General features: G+C 43.5%; 1 protein-coding gene across 9 annotated transcripts in view; it reads right to left on the bottom strand.

The window, feature by feature from the left end:
• MAP7 (microtubule associated protein 7) overlaps positions 1 to 27,067 on the bottom strand; it is a 213,848-nt gene that overhangs the window by 4,298 nt on the left and 182,483 nt on the right. For 6 of the 9 annotated variants that reach the window (XM_038759178.1, XM_038759196.1, XM_038759147.1 and 3 more), the window contains 9 exons: positions 23,751 to 23,902; positions 18,341 to 18,456; positions 17,099 to 17,373; positions 10,508 to 10,688; positions 9,172 to 9,364; positions 6,787 to 6,888; positions 5,896 to 5,946; positions 5,746 to 5,803; positions 4,177 to 4,279 (listed from right to left, as the gene is read on the bottom strand). In XM_038759178.1, coding sequence (XP_038615106.1) covers positions 4,177 to 4,279; positions 5,746 to 5,803; positions 5,896 to 5,946; positions 6,787 to 6,888; positions 9,172 to 9,364; positions 10,508 to 10,688; positions 17,099 to 17,373; positions 18,341 to 18,456; positions 23,751 to 23,902 — 1,231 coding nt within the window. The remainder of the gene's footprint in view (positions 1 to 4,176; positions 4,280 to 5,745; positions 5,804 to 5,895; positions 5,947 to 6,786; positions 6,889 to 9,171; positions 9,365 to 10,507; positions 10,689 to 17,098; positions 17,374 to 18,340; positions 18,457 to 23,750; positions 23,903 to 27,067) is intronic. The other 3 variants (XM_038759215.1, XM_038759163.1, XM_038759156.1) reach the window with 2 other exon arrangements.

Below are 27,067 nucleotides of genomic sequence, written 5' to 3'. Positions count from 1 at the left end.
GCATTTCTGCACAAAGATGATTTGGCAGCAGCGTGAAGTATAGATTCAAGTGGGGAGAGACAGGAGGATGGGAGATCAGAGAGGAGGCTGACGCAGTAATCCAGTCGGGATAGGATGAGTCATGGCAGTTTAAGTGCCTGGTAAGGAAAATAATTTGTGGCAGCATTTTGGCAGAGAAAAGAATAAACAGGAGATGTCCAGGGTAGAGAAACTGACAGTTCAGAAAGATGAGCAGAGATGTAGATACAGAAAATGGAAGGAAAAGGAGAATTTTGCAGATAGGTAGTGGATGAAATGGCAGGATTTGGTGAATATTTGAAGGTGAGGAACGGGAAGAGTCAGAGAAGACTCCAAGATCCTGAGTCTGGGCAGTTGACAAAATGGGATGTTGCCCGTGGGAAGTGAAAAAGAAACTCAGTGATCACATGATAGCAGGCTCTCTTGGCCATTAGATCAGAAAGGTTGGTGGAAGCAGAGGACTGAGTGACTAGAGAGAAGTGAAGTGTGGCCTAGTGAAACAGAATGAGCTAGCAGAAAGAGCACGGGACTGGGAGTAAGGGGAGTTGGTTTCTAATCCTGGCTCGGTCACTTGTCTGCTGTGTGACCTTGGGCAAGTCACTTGACTTCTCTGTGCCCACTACTTCATCTGTAAAATGGGAATTAAGACTGTGATCCCCATGTGGGTCATGGACTGTGTTCAACCTGATTTGTTTGTATCCAACCCAGCGCTTAGTACAGTGCCTGGCACATAGTAAGTGCTTGACAAATATTAAAAAGTGTAGAAAAAGTAATATAATTTTATTCACCTATTTAAGCTCTGTTTCCTACCTATAAGCTATTATTAGTCTGTTTTCCCTTTTTTAATGGTATTTGTTAAGCGCTTACTATGTGCAAAGCACTGTTCTAAGCCCTTTTAGATTGTAAACTCCCATATAGGGCTCAGAGTCTTAATCCCCATTTTACAGCTTAAGTAACTGAGGCACAGAGAAGTGAAGTGCCTTGCCCAGGGTCACACAGCAGACAAGCGGAGGAGCTGGGATTCGAACGGAGGTCCTCTGACTCCCAAGCCTGTGCTCTTTCCACTCAGCCACGCTGCTCAACAGATACTACTGATGGGCTGATTTGGCGTGTGCAACATAGAGATGGAAACAAGTCCATTGGAATGAAATAGCAAACTCGGGGTCAGATATAAATCCAGAGAGAAGAGATGGCCACTGGGGCCTTGATATGGAGGAGGAACTATCAAAGGAGTCATTAGAAGAATGATCAGAAATGTCTACATCCCCTCTATATAGTCATGCTCAGTGCTTGGTACAGTGCTCGCCACACAGTGAGTGCTTAGTAAATACTATTGCTACCACATGCTCAAGTGCATAGGGGAGGAATAGTCAATTATTTCAATACTATAAAATGCATTTTACTCAAGGGGATATATACCATCCTCTTAGATATATATATATATATATATATACACACACACACACACACACACACACACACACACACACATATATACACACACACACATACATATATATACACACACACATGCATACATACACACACATATATATACACACACATACATACATATATATACACACACATATATACATACACATACATACACACACACACATACATACACACATATATACACACATACATATATATGCACACATACATATATATATACACACATACATATATACACACATACATATATACACACATACATACATATACACACACACATACGTACATACTCATATATACACACATACATGCATACATTTATATACACATATATGCACACACATACATATATTTATATATATATATACACACATACATATATTTATATACACATATATACACACATACATACACACATATACACATACATACATATATGTATACACACATACATACATATGTGTATACACACATACATACATACATATACACATACATATACACATATATACATACATGCACATATATATACGCATACATACATGCACATATATACACACATACACACATATATACACACACATATACATATACACACATACATACACATATATATATACACATACATGCACATATATACACACACACATATATATACACACACATACATACACACATACATACACATACATACATACACATATATAATACACACACATACATATATATATACACACACACATGCATATATATATATATATATACACACACACACATACATATATATATATCTTAGTAGGTTCTAAGGCTCAATTAAAGGACAATTTAGCCCACTTATTCATTCACATTCAAATCAACCCACTTCCCTAATATGTTCCATTTCTGTCTTTTTGTCTTCAGTAAGAACCGGGGTCTTGAAATACTTCTGATCCTGGGACATTTGATCATTCATCTTTCCCACCAGCACTGAACATCTTATAAGTATTGCGTCTGACACTGGGTGACAGTAATAGTTAGGAAGCATACATTTTAGTCTCCAAATCAAGGTGCATTTAAGGCTGAGATATAATTAGCACTTAATAGCTGCCTTAGGGAATGATAAAATGGTTTTGTGTAGTTTATACAACATGACTGAGTGCTCCACGCCATTAATAATAATTCTCCCAGCGAGGCCAATCTTGTCAGCTTTGCAGGAGGCTAATAATTGCCAAGACAGGGAAAGGTATTGCTGTACAAAAATTCATCTTCCAATTAGTGCCAATCTCAGGATAGAATGGCGTATGAGGAAACCTGCTTCCTTCTGGATTATGGAAGACAGATGTCTGTCAACAGGAACATATAAAACTCTTAGAAAATAATGGAAGATTCTTAAGTCTCCAGTGCTACTATAATTCTGGCACTGGCTGTTGAGAACGGGGGCTTGCAGTGTCGCGCTATGGTTTTCTGAACAATGATCCAAGAACCAATGGCCAGGCAGGGCCAGAACTGAGGAACTACGGGGTCGACATTCCCTGTCACATTTGGCAGAGACTAAAGGTCTTCAAACAATTCCAGTGATGTGCTGCATCTTGGGGGCCTTTAACAAATCCTCCGATGATGGAGTTACAATCATCTGCATTATTGAGCACTTACTGTGTTCAGAGCTCTGTACTAAGCACTTGGGAGTGTAGAATATAACAGAGTTGGTAGTCGTGTTCCCTGCCCATAGCAAGCTTTTTATTTAGTGCTTTAGTATATGCAGAGCACTTTACTAAGTACTTGGGAGCGTACAAAGCAACAGAGTGAGCAGACAGGTTCCCTGCCCACAACGAGCTTACAGTCTAGAGGTCTGTATCCACTAGGCCACGTATTCTCCCAAATGCTCAGACAGTATTTCTCTAGACTGTAAGCTCATTGTGGGCAGAGAACGTGTCCACCAGCTCTCATATCATTATACTGTACCCTCCCATGTGCTTAGTACAGTGCTCTGCATACAGTAAGCGCTCAACAGATTCAATTAATTTTAGGCTTGTTATGGGCAGGGAATGTGTCTGTTATTGTTATATTGTATTCTTCCAAGCACTTAGTACAGCACTTTGCACACAATAAGCAGTCAATAAATATGATTGAATGAATTACTTCATTTTAACATCCGTCTCCCTCTTTAGAATATAAACTCCATATAGGCAAGGAACGTATCTACCAACAGTGCTCTGCACATAGTAAGCACTCAATAAATATGATTGATGATGTTGTACTGTACTCTCTCTGTACATAGTTAAGCACTCAGTAAATACCACTGATTGAGTGACTGAGGTAGAGTCTTTACTAGGAATATATAACTTAATAATTGTGGCATTTGTTAAGTGCTTACTATGTGCCAAGTACCGCATTAAGTACTGGGGTAGATACAAGATAATTAGGTCCCATAGGGGGCTTACAGGCTAAGTAGGAGGGAGAATAGGTACTGGATCCCCATTTTATAGATGAGGAAACTGAGGCACCGAGTACTTCCGTACGTGCCCAAGGTCACACAGCACACTAGTGGTGGAGGTGGGATTAGAACACAGACCCTCTCACTTTCAGGCCTGTGCACTTTCCACTACTGCGTGCTGCTTTCCCCTAGGTTCTCTTTGAAGTTTCATACGTCGAGAGAGAACCTAGTCTCCTGTGACAAACTAGATGTGAATAGGTCTCAAGGGTTCCAATTCCTCTACTCACCCATCCTTGGATCCTGTCAGCTGATGAGCAATAGCCATTTGAGGGCTCGTTCCTGACTCTTCATTCTTTGGAGAGTCTGTTCCACATGGAGGTGGAGATAGCCCTACAGGTTTCCAGGGAGATAATAAACTTGTGATTCAGAGCAACTGTACAGCATCAATATATTCATGCCTCCATTCAACATACCTCCAGGTACATTTAACCAGCCCTTAGAACAGTGCTTTGCACATAGTAAGTGCTTAAATACCATCATTATTATCATTATTATTTAATCGGCTCTTCACCCAAATGGAGATAACTGCACCTAATGCCAAAACCAGGGTACCACAGTTGATAGTGACTTCATTAGAGACGCCAGTAAAGCTGGGCTCATATTTACAATCTAAATTTCCACTTTTAGTGTTAAAGCAATGAGAAACAGAGCCCAAAACAGAGCCAAAGATTCTCCTGACCCTAAAATCATTAGAAAAAAGTGTCAGGATGAAATATATTGGTTTTGAGCTGCAGGAAAATGCCATTGTCAGAACTTCACATTCAGGAAAGATGGGACAGTCTTCTACATGAAGCCTACTACCCTGATGGGAAATGCTATCACAGCTCAACTTCTGCTCAAAAATTCCAGCCACGGATTGACTCTAATTTCAGGCAGTCGCTCAAAGCCCTGCATTTAATAAGCTGCCCATTAAGCAGGGTTTATTTCTTGCTTGAGTTTCTTGTTTACTATTTGCTGATAACTTCTTTTTACTTTGCCCTGTTGTAAATGAAAGAAACATTAAACACAAATCCAATTTATTGTCAACTTGAAAGCTTTTTAAACACCAGCTTCAGGTGGTCAGTGGTGTTTGTTTATTCAATGTCTACTGTGTATGCATAACACTGTACTGATTGGGAGAGTTTAATACATTAGGGATGTAGGCCTAATCCCTGTCCACAAGGACCTTATATTCTAGAGGAATATAACAAAAACACATATTAAACACAGGGAAGAAGCAATTTTTAATTTGTTAATGAATAAAGAAAGCCGATTCTGCTCTGAATGAGAGGAGTGCGACTGTTGAGGATAATATCCAATCCCAGGGTTTTACCTGGGATGTAAAAGCAGAATTTTGGCAAGGTTTTCTGACAAAGGGAGTCTGTCTGGACATGGCATAATACCACGTCAGAAAGTTCATGCATATGGCAGTACCACAATGTGAGTTTTCCTTAACTTGGAAAAGCCCCACAGCCTAGTGGATAGAGCATGGGACCGGGAGTCAGAAGGACCTGGGTTCCAATCCTGACTCTGACACTCGTCTGCTGTGAGAACTTGGACAAGTCACTTAACTTCTCTCAGCCTCAGTTTCTTCATCTGCACAATGGGGATTAAGACTGTGAGCCTCATGTGGGACATGGACTGTGTCCAAACTGAATAGCTTGTGTGTACCCCAGCACTTAGAACAATGCCTGGCACATAAATACTATTAAACCCCCCCCCAAAAAAAAAAACCCAAAACTCAGGGATGTACAAGAACTCAACCCCTCAAAGCACAGAACTGGCTGTTTTGTGTCTACAGTATGGCATAACAATACCTGTTCCTCCAGGAATATTTCCCTTCGAAATATCTCCATTTCTCTGCTCATTCACTTTCTACAAAAAAGAGGTTGCTTTTAGTAAATGAAAAGAATAACTGAAATCACAAGAAGAATCAGGCCACTCTTTGGAGGGGATGCCGTCAATACCTTATCCGCTGCTTCGGTTCGCCTCGTTCTTTTCATAATCTCCTCAAGTCGCTACAAGGAAAGCAGAGTTGGACAAAATGGTCAGTTTTTGTTATGTTTCCAGTCCATTTATAGATAACACAAATCCTTGAGTCTCAAAAACCTCTCAAAGCCGCTTGTTGAAAATAACCCGGGCACTCAGAGTGGAGGTTCACAGAGTGAATTTCATCAACACAGGAGTTCTGTTCTTGACTCCTGGTCCCCTCTGCTTAAGCTGGGAAGGATTCAGAGAAGAGTCATAAAGTTAATTAGAGTGTTGGAAAATAAGAAGAAAATTTAAAGGATTATGTGGCCTGGAGGAAAGAAGGCAAAAGAGGCAACCTAGTAATGGTTTTCAAGTCAGTAAAGGGCCATTACACAAAGATGTTGGCCAGTCTGTCTTCCCTGCCTCTATAGAAAGAATAAGATGATAGGGTCGAGGTTGCAGCATGAGAAAGTAAGTAAGCTCAGTGGAAAGAGCACAGACTTTGGAGTCAGAGGTCATGGTTTTGAAAATCTCAGTTCTGCCAATTGTCAGCTGTGAGACTTTGGGCAGTCACTTAACTTCTCTGTGCCTCAGTTTATGTAATCTGTAAAATGGGGATTAAGGCTGTGAGTCCCTTGTGGGACAACCTGATCACCTTGTAACCTCCCCAGCACTTAGAACTGTGCTTTGCACATAGTAAGTGCTTAATAAATGCCATTACTGTTATTATTATAAGGTAAGGCACAAGTTGGCTGACCAAATCCATTAGCTTGGGATATGTGCAGAGGGAAGTACAAGTTAACCTCTTGGGATTTCTTCCAATCTGAGGATCCTATGAATTCAGAAACTGGAACAAGGGACGCACAAGCTCTACCCAGCACAGTTACCTTCTTCCTTTCTAGGCGTTCCTGTTCTTCTCTCTGGAAGTGCTTTTCACGTTCTTGCCTAATTTTTTCCGCTTCTTCACGCACGCGAGCTTCTTCCTCCCTCTAAAGGATACAGAATGGGATATGTTTAGTACAGACAATTGTAGGGGATGTTTCCTCCAGTTTTCAAAAGGAACATGATTTCAGACTTGTGTCAAGGGCAGCTCAACAGACAAAAAAAAATGCTTCAGTGCAGCATCCCCCCTCATATTTCCTTATCACTGATGGCGGTATTCAACACATATCCAGGAAATTCATCCTGCAACAAACCTAGGGGTTGTTCCACGCCACCATCCATCCAAAAAACACAAAGTGGGGTAGGGCTTCCTTGTTTTTTGGCAGGGGAGAATAACTAATAACCTGTTTTCTTTTGTTGTTCCTTCCCTGATTCTTAGGCTTCAACTACCCAGTTCTATCTGATGACTCCCAAAACTACCTTGCTAACTTATCTTTTCTCCTTTTCTGCAATCTCAGACTTTCTACCATCTCCAGAACATCTCCACTTGGATGTCTAGACTGTGAGCCCACTGTTGGGTAGGGACCGTCGCTATATGTTGCCAACTTGTACTTCCCAAGTGCTTAGTACAGTGCTCTGCACACAGTAAGTGCTCAATAAATGCGATTGAATGAACAAATGAATGTTCCCCTAGCAGCTCAAATTCAATGTGTCCCAAACTAAACCCCTCATTTTCCCTATTGAATATCTCCTCCACTTAACTTTCCCTCCTACAGCTGCAAACACCAACACTTTTGTTAACACTAACTATCCTCCCTGCCTCTCAAGTCCTCAACCTTGGCGTTAGCCTTGACTTCTCCCTCACTTCCAAATCCTGCTGGTTTTTCCTCCAGAACATTTTCAGGATTTGCCACTAACTCTCCATTCAAATTCCTACTACAGTGGTTCATGTGTTTGTCATATCTCTGTTGGACTACTAAATCAGTCTCCTTTTTGGTCTTTCCCTCCAGTTTCCCCATTCTCCAGTCCATACTTCACTCCACTTTTGGCTATTTTTCTACAACGTCATTCCACACATGCTTGCCCACTCTTCGAAAACCTCAACATCAAGCAAAAACTCAGCTTTGGGCCATCAGCTGTCTCCCTCCTCCTTATCCACTCTTTTCCTACTACCCCTCAGCTCACACTCTTTGTTCCTCTTAGCTAACCTACGTGCTGTTCCTCGTTCTTATTTTTTCAGTTTCCAACTCCTGTTGCTCATAATCCTTCTGTCTGGCTTGGAACTCTGTCTTTCTTCAAATCCACAGCCCACCACTTTCCCCATCTTCAAAGCCCAAATGAACTCATCTCTCTCAGGGGGTCTTCCCCAATTATTTTTTCTGCTTTTATCCCCCCCCTCCCCACCACACACATACTCTACTTTTTATTCAGTAGCTCTATGACAACTAAACACTTAATAATAATAATAATAATAATGATGATGATGGCATTTATTAAATGCTTACTACATGCAAAGCACAGTGCTAAGCGCTGGGGAGGTTACAAGGTAATCAGGTTGTCCCACGGGGGGCTCACAGTCTTCATCCCCATTTTACAGATGAGGTAACAGGCACAGAGAAGTTAAGTGACTTGCCTAAAGTCACACAGCTGACAACTGGTGGAGCCGGGATTTGAACGCATGACCCCTGACTCCAAAGCCCGTGTTCTTTCCATTGAGCCACGTTGCTTCCCAACTTAGCTCACAACTGTGTTTATCTTGTTATTTAAGCACTAATGCGTGCATGTAACCTCTTGTCCAACTAATAATCATTTTAGAATCTAATTACCCTGCTAGATTGTTAGCACCCCTAGGTCAATGATCATGCCTACTAATCCATTGTATTCTCCCAAGTGTCTGCTACAGTGATCTCCACACAAGGCACTCATTCATTCCTTGGACTGACAGACACTCATTGAGCTAGAGCTCATGTTTCTCTAAGGTTGAGGAAGGGAGAGGAGGAAGAGGTGGATTAAGCATCACATACATCATCCTGATTCTTAAGTGGCTGACTCTCCCCAGAGACAATGTACAGGAGTGAAGAATTGAACAAATGGTGGCATTACCTTGCATGTAAGCTTAATTAATAGCAACATAATGAGTGCTTACTATGTGCCAAGCACAGTACTAAGTGCCAGAGTAGATAAAAGATACACAATATACAGTCACCATCCCACATGGGGCTCAGAGTCTAAGAAATTATAAGTCCGAATATGAATTTTACTTTTTGCCAGCTCTTCTGCCCACACAGGTCGCACTGGTAGTAAAGGGAATCTTCTTCCATCATGACCTGTTGTTCGGTTCCCTTCCAGCCATACGGTTTGATGGCTTGGGGAAGGGCTGGGGTACTAACCTGCTTCTGAATTCGTTCCAACTCTTCCCTCTCCCTCTGTTCTCTCTCTTCCGCTTGCTGACGCAGCTGCTCTTCCTTTTCCCGGGCCTGCTGTTGCTCTCTTTCCTTCCGTTCGGTCTCCAGCCGGCGGGATTCCTCCTCTCGGCGAGCCCTCTCCTCCGCCAGCTTCTGGGCCAATTCTTCCTTCTTTCGCCTAGGATGGTGATACGCAGGAGGTGGTTTCAGGGAAGCTGGACTGGGGAGAGTAAAGTCGGGCAGAGCACAAGACCCTGGGCCGGGAGAGAAAGGTTGGGAGGAGGGGTCTGCCACTTCAACATTCCCCGTTTTGGGATCACATCGGATGACCTGCTAGATGGACTAAGTTCAGCCTCCCACCTTGGTGTCCTGTGGGAGGAGACTCAAAAGGCCGAGAGCTGTAAATAAACCTCTACGGTTGAAGCCCTACGGCCTCTGTTGCTAATAATAACAATAATAATTGCGGTATCTGTTAAGCATTTACTATGTACCAAATACTATATGAAGCCCTGGGACAGATAAAAGATAGTTTGGACACAGTTCCAGTTCCACATGGGGCTCAGAGTTTAATACACATTTTACAGATGGAAAAACTAAAGCAGGGAGAAATTAAGTGACTTGCCCAAGGTCACACAGCTGTCAAGCGGCAGAGCCAGCATTAGAACCCATATCCCCTGACATCCAGGGATGTGCTCTTTCCACCAGATGATGCTGATTCTCCAGTTGCTCATCGGAAAGCTTGGATACTCTGAGCAAAATGGTGATGAATATGTCCACAGCTGATGGGAAATGCGTGAGTTGGCATCTTGATTACCTCACCTCGCTGGGTCATCATCAATCGTATTTATTGAGCGCTTACTGTGTGCAGAGCACTGTACTAAGCGCTTGGGAAGTACAATTTGGCAACAAATAGAGACAGCCCCTACCCAATAGTGGGCTCACAGTCTAAAAGGGGGAGACAGAGAACAAAACCAAACATACTAACAAAATAAAATAAATAGAATAGATATATACAAGTAAAATAAATAGATAAATAAATAGAGTAATAAATATGTACAAACATATATACAAATGTCAAAGTTTGAGTGGAGGATTGTCTGGAAGGAAGAGTGGTCGGGTGAGAACCTATTTTGAGAGGCGCTGAGTGAACAGATTGACTCAGCTGAGGAATACTCTTGAAGGCTCTTTTCATCCTTTGAATCGCCTCTAGGTCTTCAACAGACCAAGACCAAAAGTCGTCCAAACGCACCCCTCAATTTAACTTTGTACTACATCTCCCCACTTAGACCTGTGGGCACACTCCTCTCCCCACCCCTCTTACCTCTCAAGGTCTTCTTTCTCCTTTCTTTCCCGTTCCTCTCTCTCTCGCTGCTCCCGAGCCAGCCGCCTATTCTCGGCCAAAATTCGGGTGGCCTCTTCCGCATCAGTGGTCCCTGCCGAGGTTTTGATGGAAGTAGGGGAGGATGTTGACCCCGCTGGGACTGGAGCCGGGGCAGGAGAAGCTGGTCAAACGGTCACAGGGTCACACCAACGGCAAACAAAGCCCAAGGCAGAGCCAACAAACAAAAAAATAGCACCCACGTGTAAGGCTGCATTCAATCTCTTAAAAGACAACGGAAAATGAAAATCCTGATACCTCAAGGTCTGTCTGTAAACTAGTCTAATATCTGGGCCACAGAGATTTAAAAAGTATTCTCGTTAGCTGGGCACCACCGAAAGAAAAACATATCCGTGTTCATCTTAGGTCTCAGATTCAAGGAATCCCCTAAATCATTTCTACATACCAGTCATTGTCTGTTCATTTGTTGACCTCAATTTACATGTAACAAAACTAAAGTCTAAGGAAAGTAGTTTGGGCAAGGGCAGGTAGACCTAATGACAAGGAGGTGAAATAACCTTCCCAAGCCCTTAGTACAGTGCTCTGCACACAGTAAGCGCTCAATAAATACGATTGAATGAATGAATAGCTTGGGAAAGCAGCTATGGTATGTCCTTGTTTAAAATCTTTGGAACATCTCCATCCCCACCACTTTGAAAATCCTTAAAGAATATGGAAGCAATAGTCTTAGAAATTGGCACCTGAAACTTTGAGTAATAGCCACTCATTACATTAATTTCCTTGATCAATGCCATTATCGGCAGCATTTCATTCCTGATTACTGTGGATAACACACTGCCTCGGGCCTAAGGCCTAATTTAGGCAACATGAATTTTCAGGCTGGAGACACTTTTCTTGTTTTTGACTACAATAATTATGGCATTTCTTAATTGCTTATTAAGTGCTAAGAGTCGGGGTAGGTACAAGGTTATGAGATTGGACACAGTCCCTGGCCCACCCGGAGCTCAAAAATCTATTTTATTCCCATCTTTCAGATGGGGAAACTGAGGCCACAGTGATAAAGTGACTTGCCCAAGTAGACCAATGGCCACGCTGGGGTTTGACTCAAACCCTAGTCTCCTGACTGGCAGTCTTGTGTCATGCTCTTTCCACTAGGCCACACCGCCTCCAAGTGTCATTGTCACTGTCAAGAAATGAGAGTGAGGCCCCAAGCACTTAGTACAGTGCTTTGCACACAGTAAGCACTCAATAAATACAATTGAATGGAACAAACTTGATGTGCACCACTGAAACCTGGACTTCAGCCCAATCAAGCTCTGCTCCTGGTTTGTGTTTCCCTTTTAGGCTTCTGCTAGGTCCCTCCTACCCTTAAAATGACTTTGGTAATCCATAGCCACACAAATGTAACGGATTATTTTCCAGGTTAAAGCAGTTAAAAGTTAATTTGAATATTGACCAGTATAACTTTTCAGTCTATGTTAATGAATGAAGCAGGATTGCCTAGTGGAAGGAGCACGGGCCATCATCATCATCATCATCAATCTTATTTATTGAGCGCTTACTATGTGCAGAGCACTGTACTAAGCGCTTGGGAAGTACAAATTGGCAACATATAGAGACGGTCCCTACCCAACAGTGGGCTCACAGTCTTAGAGGGGGAGACAGAGAACAAAACCAAACATACTAACAAAATAAAATAAATAGGATAGATATGTACAAGTAAAATAAATAAATAGAGTAATAAATATGTACAAACATATATACATATATACAGGTGCTGTGGGGAAGGGAAGGAGGTAAGATGGGGGGGATGGAGAGGGGGACGAGGGGGAGAGGAAGGAAGGGGCCAGAGAGTCAGAGGTCCTGGGTTCTAATCCTGACCCCACCCCTTATTTGTTGGGTGACCTTGGGCAATCACTTAACTTCTCTGTGCTTCTGTGACCTCATCTTTCATTCATTCATTCAATCATATTTATTGAGCCCTTACTGTGTGCAGAGCACTGTCCTAAGCGCTTGGGAAGTACAAGTCGGTGACATATAGAGACAGTCCCTACCCAACAACGGGCTCACAGTCTAGAAGCTCACAGTCTAGAAGATTAAGATTGTGAGCCCTATGTGGGATAAGGACTTTGTCGAACCCGATAAATTAGTAGACTTTTAGACTGTGAGCCCACTCTTTTAGACTTTGAGCCCACTGTTGGGTAGGGACTGTCTCTATATGTTGCCAACTTGTACTTCCCAAGCACTTAGTACAGTGCTCTGCACACAGTAAGTGCTCAATAAATACGATTGATGATGATGATAATCCTGTGTCAACATCGGTGCTTAATACAATTCTTAGCACATAGTAGGCCCTTAAACACCGTTAAGAAAAAAGTAATTTTATTTTAGAAATAAGGGTGTTGAGTTCAGGATTTAATCATTTTTTTCCCACGAAAGCTGGGGCTTTCTACCCTTTTTCAGAAAATAAAGCCCGGAGGTATCCACCCGACTGGCCTGGCACCAGAGTTGACAGTGGAGTGGCAGCAAGGGAAACTTTTGGATGCTGCCACCAGCATGAGCATTGCCCAGGCCTCTGGGACTGAGAGGCCATTTTAAACTGTGAGCCCACTGTTGGGTAGGGACCGTCTCTATATGCTGCCAACTTGTACATCCCAAGGGCTTAGTACAGTGCTCTGCACACAGTAAGCGCTCAATAAATGCGACTGATTGATTTTAGGAGTGGAAGGAACTCTGGAGAGGTGAGGGTGGTGGTAGCTAGTGCAGTAGCATCTCTTCTAATAACCCCATTCCCCCCCACCCTTTACACCCTTTCCGTGGGGTGGGGGGTGGTGGCCGTCCTCCAGCTCCAGCCCTACTGAAAGCGCACCTCCTCCAGGAGGCCTTCCCAGACTGAGCCCCCTTTTTCCTCTCCTCCTCCCCATCCCCCCGCCCTACCTCCTTCCCCTTCCCACAGCACCTGTATATGTGCTTATAGCACCTGTATATATGTATATATGTTTGTACATATTTATTACTCTATTTATTTATTTATTTTACTTGTACATATCTATTCTATTTATTTTATTTTGTTAGTATGTTTTGTTTTGTTCTCTGTCTCCCCCTTTTAGACTGTGAGCCCACTGTTGGGTAGGGACTGTCTCTATATGTTACCAACTTGTACTTCCCAAGCACTTAGTACAGTGCTCTGCACACAGTAAGCGCTCAATAAATATGATTGATTGATTGATTTATCACTCTAACTTGTACATATTTACTATTCTATTAGTAAATTAAAATTAGCTTTAATTCTATTTGTTCTGACTACTTGGCACCTGTCTACATGTTTTGTTTTGTTGTCTGTCACCCCTTTCTAGACTGTGAGCCCTTTGTTGAGTAGGGACCATCTCTATAAGTTGCCGACCTGTACATCCCAAGTGCTTAATACAGTGCTCTGCACACAGTAAACGCTCAATTAAAATAATTGAATGAATGAATGAATAATAACTTCATTCCTCTAGCGCTGGCTTCCTCACTGTGCCTCAATCTCATCTGTCTTATTGCCGACCCCATTCAGTTCAGTCGTATTTATTGAGTGCTTACTTTGGGCAGAGCACTGTACTAAGCACTTGGGAAAGTACAGTACAACAAGAAAGAATGACAATCCCTGCCCACAGTGAAGTCACAATCCAGAGGGGATTCCTTTCCCAAGTCCTCCCCCTAAGCCTGGAGTTCCCTCCCCGGCCATATACACCAGACCACAACTCTCCCCACCTTCAAAGCCTTATTAAGGTCACATCTCCTCCAAGAGGCCTCCGTCTTTTTCCCCAACACCCGCTCCCTTCTAATAATAATGATGAACTTTGTTTAGCGCTTACTACATGCAAAGCACTGCTCTAAGCACTGGTGGGGGGGGGGATACAAGGTGATCAGGTTGTCCCACGTGGGGCTCACAGTCTTAATCCCCATTTTACAGATGAGGTAACTGAGGCTCCGAGAAGTTAAGTGACTTGCCCAAGGCCTCACAGCAGACATGTGGCAGAGCCGGGAATCGAACCCATGACCTCTGACCCCAAAGCCCATGCTCTTTTCACTGAGTCATGCTGCTTCTCTGCATCCTCTATGCACTTAGATCAGTACACTTTTACTCCACCTGTCAATCCATCATATTTATGGAGTGCGTACTATGCAAGTGTTTGGGAGAGTACAAAATAATAGAGTTGGTGGAGATGTTCCTTTCTCACAATGAGCCATCCTCAGCCTAACAGCACATATGGATATACCCATAATTTATTTATTGTACTGTCTCCTCCTCTAAATTGTAAATTCATTGTGAGCAAGGAACCTATCTGCCAACTCTGTTGTATTCTCCCAAGGGCTTGGTACAGTGCTCTGCACATGATAAAAACTCAAATAATAATAACAACAATGGTTTTTGTCTCCCCCTCGTCCCCCTCTCCATCCCCCCCATCTTACCTCCTTCCCTTCCCCACAGCACCTGTATATATGTATATATGTTTGTACATATTTATTAATCTATTTATTTTACTTGCACATATCTATTCTATTTATTTTATTTTGTTAGTATGTTTGGTTTTGTTTTCTGTCTCCCCCTTGTAGACTGTGAGCCCACTGTTGGGTAGGGACTGTCTCTATATGTTGCCAGCTTGTACTTCCCAAGCGCTTAGTACAGTGCTCTGCACACAGTAAGCACTCAATTAATATGATTGATTGATTGATTCATTACTATGTGCCAAGCACTGTTCTAAGCACTGGGGTGATACAAGGTAATCTGGTTGTCCCACGTGGGGCTCACGGTCTTAATCACCATTTTACAGATGAGGTAACTGAGGTTCAGAGAAGTTAAGTGACTTGCCCAAAGTCACACAGCTGACAGGTGGCGGAGCTGGGATTAGAACCCATGACTGCTGACTCCCAAGCCTCTGCTCTTTCCACTGAGCCACACTGCTTCTCTATTGATTGACTGAATTATAATAATGGCCTTTATTGAGTGCTTACTATGTGCTAAGTACTGGGGGTAGATACAAGATAATAACATCAAACATAACCTTTGTCCCCTATGGGACTTCCATTCTGGAAGGCAAAACAGTTATTCTACCCCCATTTGACAGAGGAAACTGAGGCCCAGTGAGTTAAGTCCTAATCCTCCTCGACCTCTCAGCTGCCTTTGACACTGTGGACCACCCCCTTCTCCTCAACACGTTACCTGACCTTGGCTTCACAGACTCCGTCCTCTCCTGGTTCTCCTCTTATCTCTCCGGTCGTTCTTTCTCAGTCTCTTTTGCAGGCTCCTCCTCCCCCTCCCATCCTCTTACTGTGGGGGTTCCCCAAGGTTCAGTGCTTGGTCCCCTTCTGTTCTCAATCTACACTCACTCCCTTGGTGACCTCATTCGCTCCCACGGCTTCAACTGTCATCTCTACGCTGATGACACCCAGATCTACATCTCTGCCCCCGCTCTCTCCCCCTCCCTCCAGGCTCGCATCTCCTCCTGCCTTCAGGACATCTCCATCTGGATGTCTGCCCGCCACCTAAAGCTCAACATGTCGAAGACTGAGCTCCTTGTCTTCCCACCCAAACCTTGCCCTCTCCCTGACTTTCCCATCTCTGTTGACGGCACTACCATCCTTCCCGTCTCATAAGCCCGCAACCTTGGTGTCATCCTCGACTCCGCTCTCTCATTCACCCCTCACATCCAAGCCGTCACCAAAACCTGCCGGTCTCAGCTCCGCAACATTGCCAAGATCCGCCCTTTCCTCTCCATCCAAACTGCTACCCTGCTCATTCAAGCTCTCATCCTATCCCGTCTGGACTACTGCACTAGCCTTCTCTCTGATCTCCCATCCTCGTGTCTCTCTCCACTTCAATCCATACTTCATGCTGCTGCCCGGATTATCTTTGTCCAGAAACGCTCTGGACATATTACTCCCCTCCTCAAAAACCTCCAATGGCTACCGATCAATCTGCGCATCAGGCAGAAACTCCTCACCCTGGGCTTCAAGGCTGTCCATCACCTCGCCCCCTCCTACCTCACCTCCCTTCTCTCCTTCTACTGCCCAGCCCGCACCCTCCGCTCCTCCACCACTAATCTCCTCACTGTACCTCGCTCTCGCCTGTCCCGCCATCGACCCCCGGCCCACGTCATCCCCCGGGCCTGGAATGCCCTCCCTCTGCCCATCCGCCAAGCTAGCTCTCTTCCTCCCTTCAAGGCCCTGCTGAGAGCTCACCTCCTCCAGGAGGCCTTCCCAGACTGAACCCCTTCTTTCCTCTCCCCCTCGTCCCCCTCTCCATCCCCCCGTCTTACCTCCTTCCCTTCCCCACAGCACCTGTATATATGTATATATGGTTGTACATATTTATTACTCTATTTATTTATTAATTTATTTATTTATTTTACTTGTACATTTCTATCCTACTTATTTTATTTTGTTGGTATGTTTGGTTCTGTTCTCTGTCTCCCCCTTTTAGACTGTACAATAGGAAAAAACCTCCCCCTCATACAATAGGAAAAAACCACTGAAATGGGATTTAAATGAGAGGGTGGATGTGTTATAGGAGAGAATGGTAAGTCTTACCTGGAGTAACTGGGGGTTTTCCAGGCAGTCCCTCTCCCTTGGCAGCATCGCCGGCGCTTGCTACAGAGGCTTTACTATCTCCTGAGATTTCTTCCCTGACTTTTTCGGGTTCCTTCTCTTGGTTTTTCTTCTCACCCTCAGCTTTGCCTTCTTTTTTGCTGGGTCTGATGTTGCCAGGGGACGGGGGGCGGGGCTGAGCTTTGGATGAGCTGGACAGCGAGGAAGGCGCAGGTCTGGGCGTGCCAGGTAGATGAGGAAAGGACTTGGATGGCAGCCTGCCCAACAACACAAAACACAAAGTGAAGAGGACACGTCAGACGCAGTCTACTTAACCGGGCTGCCTTATTTTTCTTTTAAATGGTATTTGTTAAGGACTTCTTATGTGGCAGGCATTGTTCTAAGCACTGGGGTAGATACAAATTCATCAAGCTGGACACAAGCCTCACAAGGGACTCACAGTCTAGGAGAAGCAGCGTGGCTCAGTGGACAGAGCACGGGCTTGGGAGTCAGAGGTCATGGGTTCAAATCCCGGCTCCACCGATTGTCAGCTGTTTGACCTGGGACAAGTCACTTGGCTTCTGTGTGCCTCAGTTGCCTCGTTTGTAAAATGGTGATGAAGACTGTGAGCCCCACGTGGGACAACCAGTTACCTCGTCTGTAAAATGGGGATGAAGACTGTGAGCCCCACGTGGGACAACCAGTTACCTCGTCTGTAAAATGGGGATGAAGACTGTGAGCCCCAAGTGGGACAACCTGATCACCTTGTATCCTACATAAGGCTGTGAGCCCCATGTGGGACAACCTGTTCACCTTGTATCCTACATAGTAAGCACTTAACAAATGTCATCATTATTATTATTATTAAGTAGGAGGGAGAACAGGTACTGAATCACCATTTTACAGCTGAGGAAACTGAGGCATAGGGAAGTGAAATGACTTATCAGAGATCACACAGCAGGCCGTCATTCCAACGCCCACCAAGAGAACAGCACTGCAAAACTACCATACTCCTTTCCATTTCTCAGACAGGAAATCAGGCTATACAAGCAGGTCGTTAAGGCCACTTGTTCACCATAGAAAAGGTTTGGATTTCCCTCTCACAGAGAAAACAAAGGTTGCCTGAGGCCAGAGGTATTTCATAACCAAAGCAGTTTGGGAGGAGGGGTTGGTTCAGCTTCTCACGACTCAGGAAACTTCCTGGGCCCTGCACAAATCCGGCCTGTTGACCTGAACTTCACTTACCAAACTGGGGAGAGGGCTGGCGACCTAGCTTTGGGGTTGGTTGGAGAATGAGCCCTGCGGAGGCTGGGTGTGCAAAGCAAGGATGAATTTTCTCTCTCCTTTTCCTTTCCGTCCCCCTAAATTTAGAAAATACAATCAGAGTCTTCCACAAATAACGGTAATGCCGTATACAATCAGCCTTACATCTCATAATCTAAGCAAACACTAGGGTCCCAGCAGGGCCAAACTCGAGAGCAAATCAACACTTGGAGGTATCAGTTATCAGCACTGGGTACTAAGCTTAGGATAGTGCTTGGCTCAAAGTAAGCGCTTAACAAATATCATTATTATTATTATTATTATTAAGCTCCCAGGTTGCCACTATTTTTACGGCTATTTTAAGATCCTCACTGTGCTTCGCCCTCACATGTCCCGCGTCAACCCCTGACCCACTTCCTACCTCTGGCCAGGAATGCCCCCCTCTACACATCCGCTAAACTAGTTCTCTTCCTCCCTTCAAAGCCCTACTGAGAGCTCACCTCCTCCAGGAGGCCTTCCCAGACTGATCCTCCCTTTTTCCTCTCCTCCTCTTCCCCTCCCCATTGCCCCCCTCCCTCTGCCCTACCCTCTTCTCCTTCCCCACAGCACTTGCATATATTTGTACATATTTATTACTCTATTTTATTAATTATATGTATATAGCTATAATTCTATTTATTGTGATGGTATTGACGCCTGTCTACTTGTTTTATTATGTTGTCTGTCTCCCCCTTCTAGACTGCGAGCCTGTTGTTGGGTAGGGACCGTCTCTATATGTTGACGATTTGTACTTCCCAAGCGCTTAGTACAGTGCTCTGCACACAGTAAGTACTCAATAAATATGAATAAATGAATATTTAAGTGCTACATTTTGCCACAAAAAATAGATCTCTAGCATCTTCAGAGGTGCATGTGGAAAAGACCCACAGCATGCCTCGCTTTTGGGGGCCATGGGGCATAGCAGTGTGAAGCAGCATGGCTCAGTGGAAAGAGCCCGGGCATTGGAGTCGGAGGTCATGGGTTCAAATCCCAGCTCTTCCAATTGTCAGCTGTGTGACTTTGGGCAAGTCACTTAATTTCTCTGTGCCTCAGTTGCCTCATCTGTAAAATGGGGATTAGGACTATGAGCCCCCTGTGGGACAACCTGATCAACTTGTAACCTCCCGAGTGCTCAGAACAGTGCCTTGCACATAGTAAGCGCTTAATAAATAATAGTAATAATAATAATAGCATTGGCAGCAGAAAAATATCTTAGTGGCCCTGAGGGACTTTCAGCATGTGTGAACATTATTCCACATGTTTTGGAGTAGAAAGACAAATAAATGGTACACTACATATCTACACTCCCTTTTCAATTCCTGTCCCCCACTACGATGGCTTTAAATGGTTTTATGGCTTTAAATGAAGCAAGTACTAGGCGACCAAATTTAAATGACAGTAAGAAATTGGCCTTCAAACCGATGTCTGTACACACCTACTTCCTTGAAGAACAAATCACTGAGACAAAGCCTTGAGGCAAATTCTGATTCAGAAAACAACTTCTATTTGTGCGATACCAGCACTTTTCTTATTTTATTGTTGCCTCATTAACAAAAGTCTCGAGATTTTTAAGGCCAAGTTCCTGCTGAAACTGGGCTTTTGTTTATAGGGGCTCAGGGTGGATCAAACCATATCAACTGTTTGGATCTCCTTGCTCAGTGTCCTCTGTCTTTCTGTCTTCTGGGAAAACCTGCAACACACACTTACCAAAATGGCTATAATGGTACCTGTTGCCATAAAGGAAGGAAGGTGGTAGAAGATGCCTCTATTTCGAAAAAGGAGGAGGAGGGGAGGAGGGAGGGAATGTTACGGGTCCAAACATCTATCAGAATGGGATCTGCTTCTAAATTTTTAGCATGACCACTATAAACGTCTCAGTTCAGACCTATATCACTATGAGATATTATGGGTGAGCAGTTGGCATAGAATAATTTAGACAACAAGCTGTGCTGTCACATCTACTGGCAAATGGCTAGGGACCATCTCTATATGTTGCCAACTTGTACTTCCCAAGTGCTTAGTACAGTGCTCTGCGCACAGTAAGTGCTCAATAAATACGATTGAATGAATGAATGAAATGGCTAAAAAGCTAGGTAAATATGCCACCCTAGGGCCCTGCTCCTGTGCCTGAAGCTGGAATGCAGACATTGAGCAGGTGCAAGTTTTTCCCCTTCACCTTAGGAAAACCAGAATCATTGTGATATCAACTTACTACTCAAATAATTCTGAAGATGGTCTCCTCTCCCATCCCCCAAGCCTTTGACATCCTCGAGATCTGAGGGCAGATTTTTCCTGGATGTGGGGTTACAGGCGGGCATGAGTTTGAAGAGACTATTTTTCTCTTCACCTGTTAAGATGTGTCAAAATTGCTGGCTCACAGGTTTCAGGCACACAAACACTGAGTCCCTAGAGGTGTGACAGTGTGCTCTAAGGAGTGGACATCAGTGGTATTTATTGAGCGCTGTACTAAGTGCTTGGGAGAGCACATTATAACAGAATTGGCAGAAACGTCCCCTACCCATAACAAGCTTATAGCCTAGAGGGGCAGACCGTTATTAACACGAATAAATGATTGAGAATGTATAATTTAAAGATATGTAAGTTAGTGCTGTGAGGTTGGAGGTGGGGCAAATATTAGATGTCCAAAGGTATCTAGAGGAAGCACACTTCCCCATTTCCACTGGAAACCCTCTCCTCAGGCAGTGATAGTGTTGCTGCTACCTGCACTGCATCTTCCATACATGTGTCTCTCCAATACATCTGGGAGGTAGACAAGAGTTGGCAGAATGTCGGGGGGCTGGATCCGTCAATCTGTCCTCTCCTGTAAATGCATAGGTAGGCAAGGCTATGCTTCCATACTACGTTGGGAAAAAGAGGCCTGGTTGTAAAATCTTTGGCTCTTAGCAAAATTGAGAGGGGGGCATATTCATTCATTCAATCGTATATATTGACATCGTTTTCTACTTTTCCTAAGCCTGCAGGGGGAAGCTTCTGCAGTTTTAGGATGGTTCATCCACTGATGGGTGCCTATGAGCTCTCAGTCTGGATTTGGAGCCTTATCTGATTTTAATCCTCAAAGGTCATTTGTGTATCCACTGAAAGTTGATTGCTCTCCAGCTGACAGACTGGGCTTCAGAAAGAGTAAGCTTTGCTTGGCAGATTTTCCAATTATTGTAATAGAACGAAGTCATTTCATTCTGCTTTTATAATAATAATACTATGGCATTTATTAAGCGCTTACTATGTGCAATGCACTAAGCGCTGTCGAGGTTAATAATAATAATAGCATTTTATTTATTATTAGGTTACAAGGTGATCAGGTTGTCCCACTTGGGGCTCACAGTCTTAATCCCCATTTTACAGATGAGGTAACTGAGGCACAGAGAAGTTAAGTGACTTGCCCAAAGTCACACAGCTGACAAGTGGCCTAGTAGGCTGTTTCTTCAAGGAAGATTAACACAGAGGACCACTGTTGTCTTCTGATACCTAAAGGAGAGTCAGCTACAAGATGACCAACTCCACTTATTATCACTCATCTCTCTCTGCTTGGAACAAACTGCAGCTCCGAGAAATATTCACAACATCTGCCTTTCCCAGGCTACTGCTTATGAAACATCAGTAAAATCTCTGCCAGTGAAAGATTCTCCCTAGCCTAGGGGCCCCGGTCATCAGGGCGACAGGAAGAGGTACAACCCGAGGGAAATATAAGATAGTAAAACACGGCTACTCTCGAGTTATTCTCTATAGAACTGCATTTTGCTAAAGCCAAATGATTCCCATTCAATAGGTGCAATATTTTTTTCAAAGCCAATATGTCCATTTTCTTTGTTTTTCAAAATAGTAGCCGTCACTAAATATATAGAGGGAAAAGGCCTTCAGATAAGTTCTGGTTAGTGTATCTACTCCCAAGATCTTTCTGGCAATCTAAATTATAAATATGAAATTCCTACCATATGAGGATATCCCTACTTTGGTTTAAAGCCCACTGTTGGGTAGGGACCGTCTCTATATGTTGCCAACTTGTACTTCCCAAGCACTTAGTACAGTGCTCTGCACACAGTAAGCGCTCAATAAATATGATCAATTGATTGATTGACTAGAGGTGCCTAATTTATGAAATAAAAATTACCTTTGGAACTCAGAAGATACAGTTTAGATATCAAGCTCTTGTAAAACAAGCATGTTGTTCTAACACAGCACGTACTTTTTACAGCCTGCCCTCTCCATAAATCTGAATAAAATGGAAAATATGTTCCAGGCATTTTTTTTAAATGGGTCATGTCTTATGATTGGTGGATTATTAAAATCTTTAAGTTGGTTGGTAAGGCAATTAAAGCCCAAGGGAACTCAGAATCAGCCCCAATTAGCTTACTAATGGAAACATATTTTGGGAAAAAATAAATAAAAAAAATATATAATACCATAAATCCGTATGAGCTACTTTACTACCTGTGTAAGTGGAGGAAATAAACATTGCCTCAGTCTCTTTGCCAGTAAAAGGATACCCAATCCTCTTTCCTCCCTTTCAGTTTGAAGACAAAGGAAGCAAAATATAAGCTCATAAAACCTGCCCTACTGATAGCTGTTAGCTGTCATTTCTTGAGCATCTACCAATACTTCCTATGTCACAGGCTTTGTAATTATTGGTTAGTTATAAGTCCAAGGTTTTGCATTTACACATTCTGACTGGGATGGAGTAGAAGCTCTTCCACACAGAAATTTACCCTTGGTAATCCCATCTCTACAAGCAAGAAGCCTTTGACTTTTTAGATACTAATTTCTTGGCCGAGATGAGCGATTGGGTAGTGACTTGCAGGTACTAACTTGGATGTCATTGTTCACCAAAACAGAAAAAGAAATACATCTCAGCCACTAGCATCAACCACTCGATGGTGAGTGTGTGTGTGTTTTGTGGAAGCAGATGACTTCAAACCCATAAAGATTTATTTATGCCTTCCCTCACGCTTGGGGTCTCTGTCAATTGTAAAACCAACTTTTTAATTCTGATTCCCCTACTTGACAACATCTTTATGACCAAATTCCTCAATAAGAGTGAAAGGGCCTTGTGGATGGGCCACATATGTTTCATGTACCTTCATACCTCGTTCCTTCACAAACTTTCATTCTTTCCACGTACCTTCCCAAGTGCTTAGTACAGGGTATTATTGTATTCAGTGGGCGCCTTGAGCAAAATCGTTATGACTGCTGCACCATCCAAACTGCCTGTTTCCAAAGCCATGCAAATATCCATAAATATACATTTCAAAAGAACACACCCCCTCCAAGGCCAGGATTTTGTTCAGCTGCTTCCCCTCCACACAGAAGCCACAGAAATACTTTTATATCTACTTACCATCGTCGAGTGGATAGTCCTCCTGCGGCCCGTCCCCTGAGGTGCTGTGACAAAGAGCTTTGGACGGTCCACTAGATTTCTACAGTGGGCAGCTTTGTAGGACATAATGCTGATGGGGCTGCAGGATGCTGAACGAGGACAAATAGGGATAACTAGGATGCGGTTGTTTGTTTTACACGCAAGAATCCCAGAGGAGGTGAGGGAAAGCCACAAGCAGGGTGCAGGGAGAGGGACAAAGCAGAAACAGAGAGAAAAGGAAGGAGAAAACATTATTACCTCGACTAGAACCATCACTCATAGTGGCCCTCAAAGTTTAGGATGGTTTGAAGGTAGATTCAATATTTCAATGTAAAAATCTCCTGCTAGTTGTTGTGATAGAGACCAGATGTATCCATCAGTACATGGGTAGAGGGAAATACCCTGAAATATTTTATACACTGATGGTTCTGGTAAAACTGCACATCACTGATCTATGATTGATGCATTTCAATTTTTTTTTTTACAAAAAAAAAATGGGCTTAAAGATCCAATCAGATTCTGTTTTCTGGCCTGAAGATGAAACAAGAGAGAAAGAGAAAGAGCAGGCAACAGGGTAGAACATGCCACAACTACACAGCGATTGGAGTTCAGCAGACTTGTTAAACTATTGCATTGCAACACATCAAGTGCATCTCATGCATCGAAGATGGTGGGAGATTGCCAGACCAAACATACAAACGTTTTAGTTTAACAGGCAAAGCCTTGTGCACAATTTAAGGTGTTCTAGAAACCAGTAATGGTCATTGTTCTTTCTGAACAGACACTGGGGTGGTCATTGTTCTTTCTGAACAGACACTGGGGTGACATGCAATGTTCCTTCTGCTTTGGGTGGTGAATAAAATGGCTGAATCATAAAGCTGAAAACTATCAGGATGGGGATTTAAAAAAAAAAGGAAAAAGAAAAGAGCTTGAACCACAAATATATTTTCTGGGTTATAATTGCCCTGGAATGTTTTCTTACTCATATGAAAATCAAAATGCATCCACTTCTGGTCATCTGCACCCAATTTGGGCTAAAATGAATTACCTTAATGGACAGGGTGATCAAAATGACCTGTGCACTTATACTAATAACAAAGCAGCTACCACATCTTATTCTTAATGAGAATGAACAAGTTACAACAAAAAGTTGGAGATGGCCCAAATGACTCCCTATCAGAAAGAAATTCACCCCTCTATTACGTCTGCTTCCCAGCCCAGGCAGAGATGTCAAGTCTCGCCACTCTCTGTGGTTGGCATACAAGGACGTTTTAATCCCCATGGAGGATTTAAAACTGGTTTAAGGTCATTCAAACAGTGCATTACACAGGTATCATCATGAGGTAGAAATACAAAAACTGTCTGTTCAGGTCCCACAATTCATTTGCAGACCTTAGCTGTGGATTCATTTTCACCAAAAGAAGAAGGCACCGAATCATAGTGGTTAGCTGGAAGGAGCTTCAGCCAAACAGCATCAGAGCCAACCTATGAGGGGAACAGTTTTAGGCAGGAGGCCCCGTCCAGTGAAGAATGTAAGTGGTTGGTGTGTTCAAAATTCAGAAGGCCCACTTGGTGGTAAAAAGAAAAACCTAGAAAAGGGGATTTTGGGGGGCAGCAGCAATACTGAGGATTAGAATGTTCCTGGGTAGTTCTCATACTATATCCCTTTGACATTTCAGCTTAATCTAGTGGGAGAGTAAGGCAGGCTGCATAATCATCAATATGCTTTCCCTGGGGAAGTCCTTTTCGATTTCAGCTAAGCCTCAAGATTATGTGTCCTTCGTCTGGATGTTGAATGGCAGAGACACTTGGATTAGGTAGAAGAACATCGTTCTCTCGTCAATTCACTTAACAATCGGCTTCCATAGAGTTGGGTTAAAGAGAGAACATCTTTTTTACTTCCCCAGGTCCCTCATAAGAAGGTGTGAAAGGTGAGGAGTCAATCCCAAGCTTTCAGTTTCTCTCCTGGTGAAGAGGCTGACATGTTGAGAGAGATAAGACGAGTTTTCCTCCACTTCGAGGACCGAGCATTTGAGAATAACCATTCTCAATGCGACTGTGATGCATTTGCATTTTCCTGGCAGCCAGAGAGTCCATTAAATATAAAACTCTTCCGAGTCAATCAACTGTACTTATGGAATAACAATAGCAGCACAAGGTATTTCCTGGGAATTAATGACCAGCTCGGGGAGGGGAGAGGGAGAGTTGGGGGAACACTGCCTGAGGCTTAGCCTGGGGCGATTAGCCTCAGCTGATCAATACGCCCCAGAAAACAAACAGGCACCAACACCGTTGTTGCTTTTTGCTCTGAAAATAGAACAAAGCTCAGAAACATGATTTCCCCCCTGCATTGGGCAGTGCAATTTCAGTAGTCATCTAAAGAGCATTTCCTGAGAGAACACTGGATTTCCTCTCATCTCATGTTTCCCCTTTGGGTTCAGTTTATTATGCAGCCGCTATTAATGAACAGAAGCCTGCACCACGTTGAAACATTTTTTTAACTCTGTTGTGACATAGCAGGTGCAAGGTTCCACATCTTAGTTTTTCAACAACTATCTTCTGGCCAAGTGCTATGTTAGAAAAAAATCTTTCTAGGTACAAAGGATTTCATGGGATTCATTACTATTCCTGCCAGCAGTCTCTACCACTGAAAGCACAGGAAGGGCTCACACTGGTGTATTTTGATGTTCAGAGGAAATAACCTTAGAGCATTACCTTCTTTCTTCTCCCCCCTGCTACCAAAGTACCCCAAGGGGCTGTCGCTTAATTAGACATGGAAATTCTTTCATGGAAATGCCTTTGAAAAAAATCCTCTCACAGGGCTTCCGTTTCTTCTTACCCTCTAAATGTCCTCTACTGCAAAGAACGTACATCAGATACCCAAGATGGTGGGTCAGCCATACACTGGGCATGGCATGGCTTCAGCTCCAGGTAATGCCACCAGAGCGGGCACTGGTGGCTGGAGTGTGGGGACTGGAGACCGCTTGCCTCAAGGAGTAGAATTAAATGCCACTGTAAAGGGGACATGTTTTCAATCACTTCATATCCTCTCTCTCTCCCAGTTTGTTAATCAAGAAATTTAACACCATGATTAAATCAATCATATTTATCTAGTGCTTACTCTATGCTGAGCACCGTACTAAGCACTTGGGAGAGTACAAACTAACCGTGTTGGTAGACATGTTCCCTGCTCACAACAACCTTACAGCGTTTTGGGAAAATTCTCCCTAGCTCCTGAGATGTTAGCATTTCTTCAGACTTACCAATGTGCCCCCAATGGGGAGGGCAGTCAGTGTATC

The sequence above is a fragment of the Tachyglossus aculeatus genome, chromosome 2, assembly GCF_015852505.1.
Source record: "Tachyglossus aculeatus isolate mTacAcu1 chromosome 2, mTacAcu1.pri, whole genome shotgun sequence".
NCBI classification, from domain to species: domain Eukaryota; kingdom Metazoa; phylum Chordata; class Mammalia; order Monotremata; family Tachyglossidae; genus Tachyglossus; species Tachyglossus aculeatus.
The sequence above is the reverse complement of the archived record's forward strand: the minus strand, read 5'-3'. Positions and strand labels throughout refer to the sequence as shown.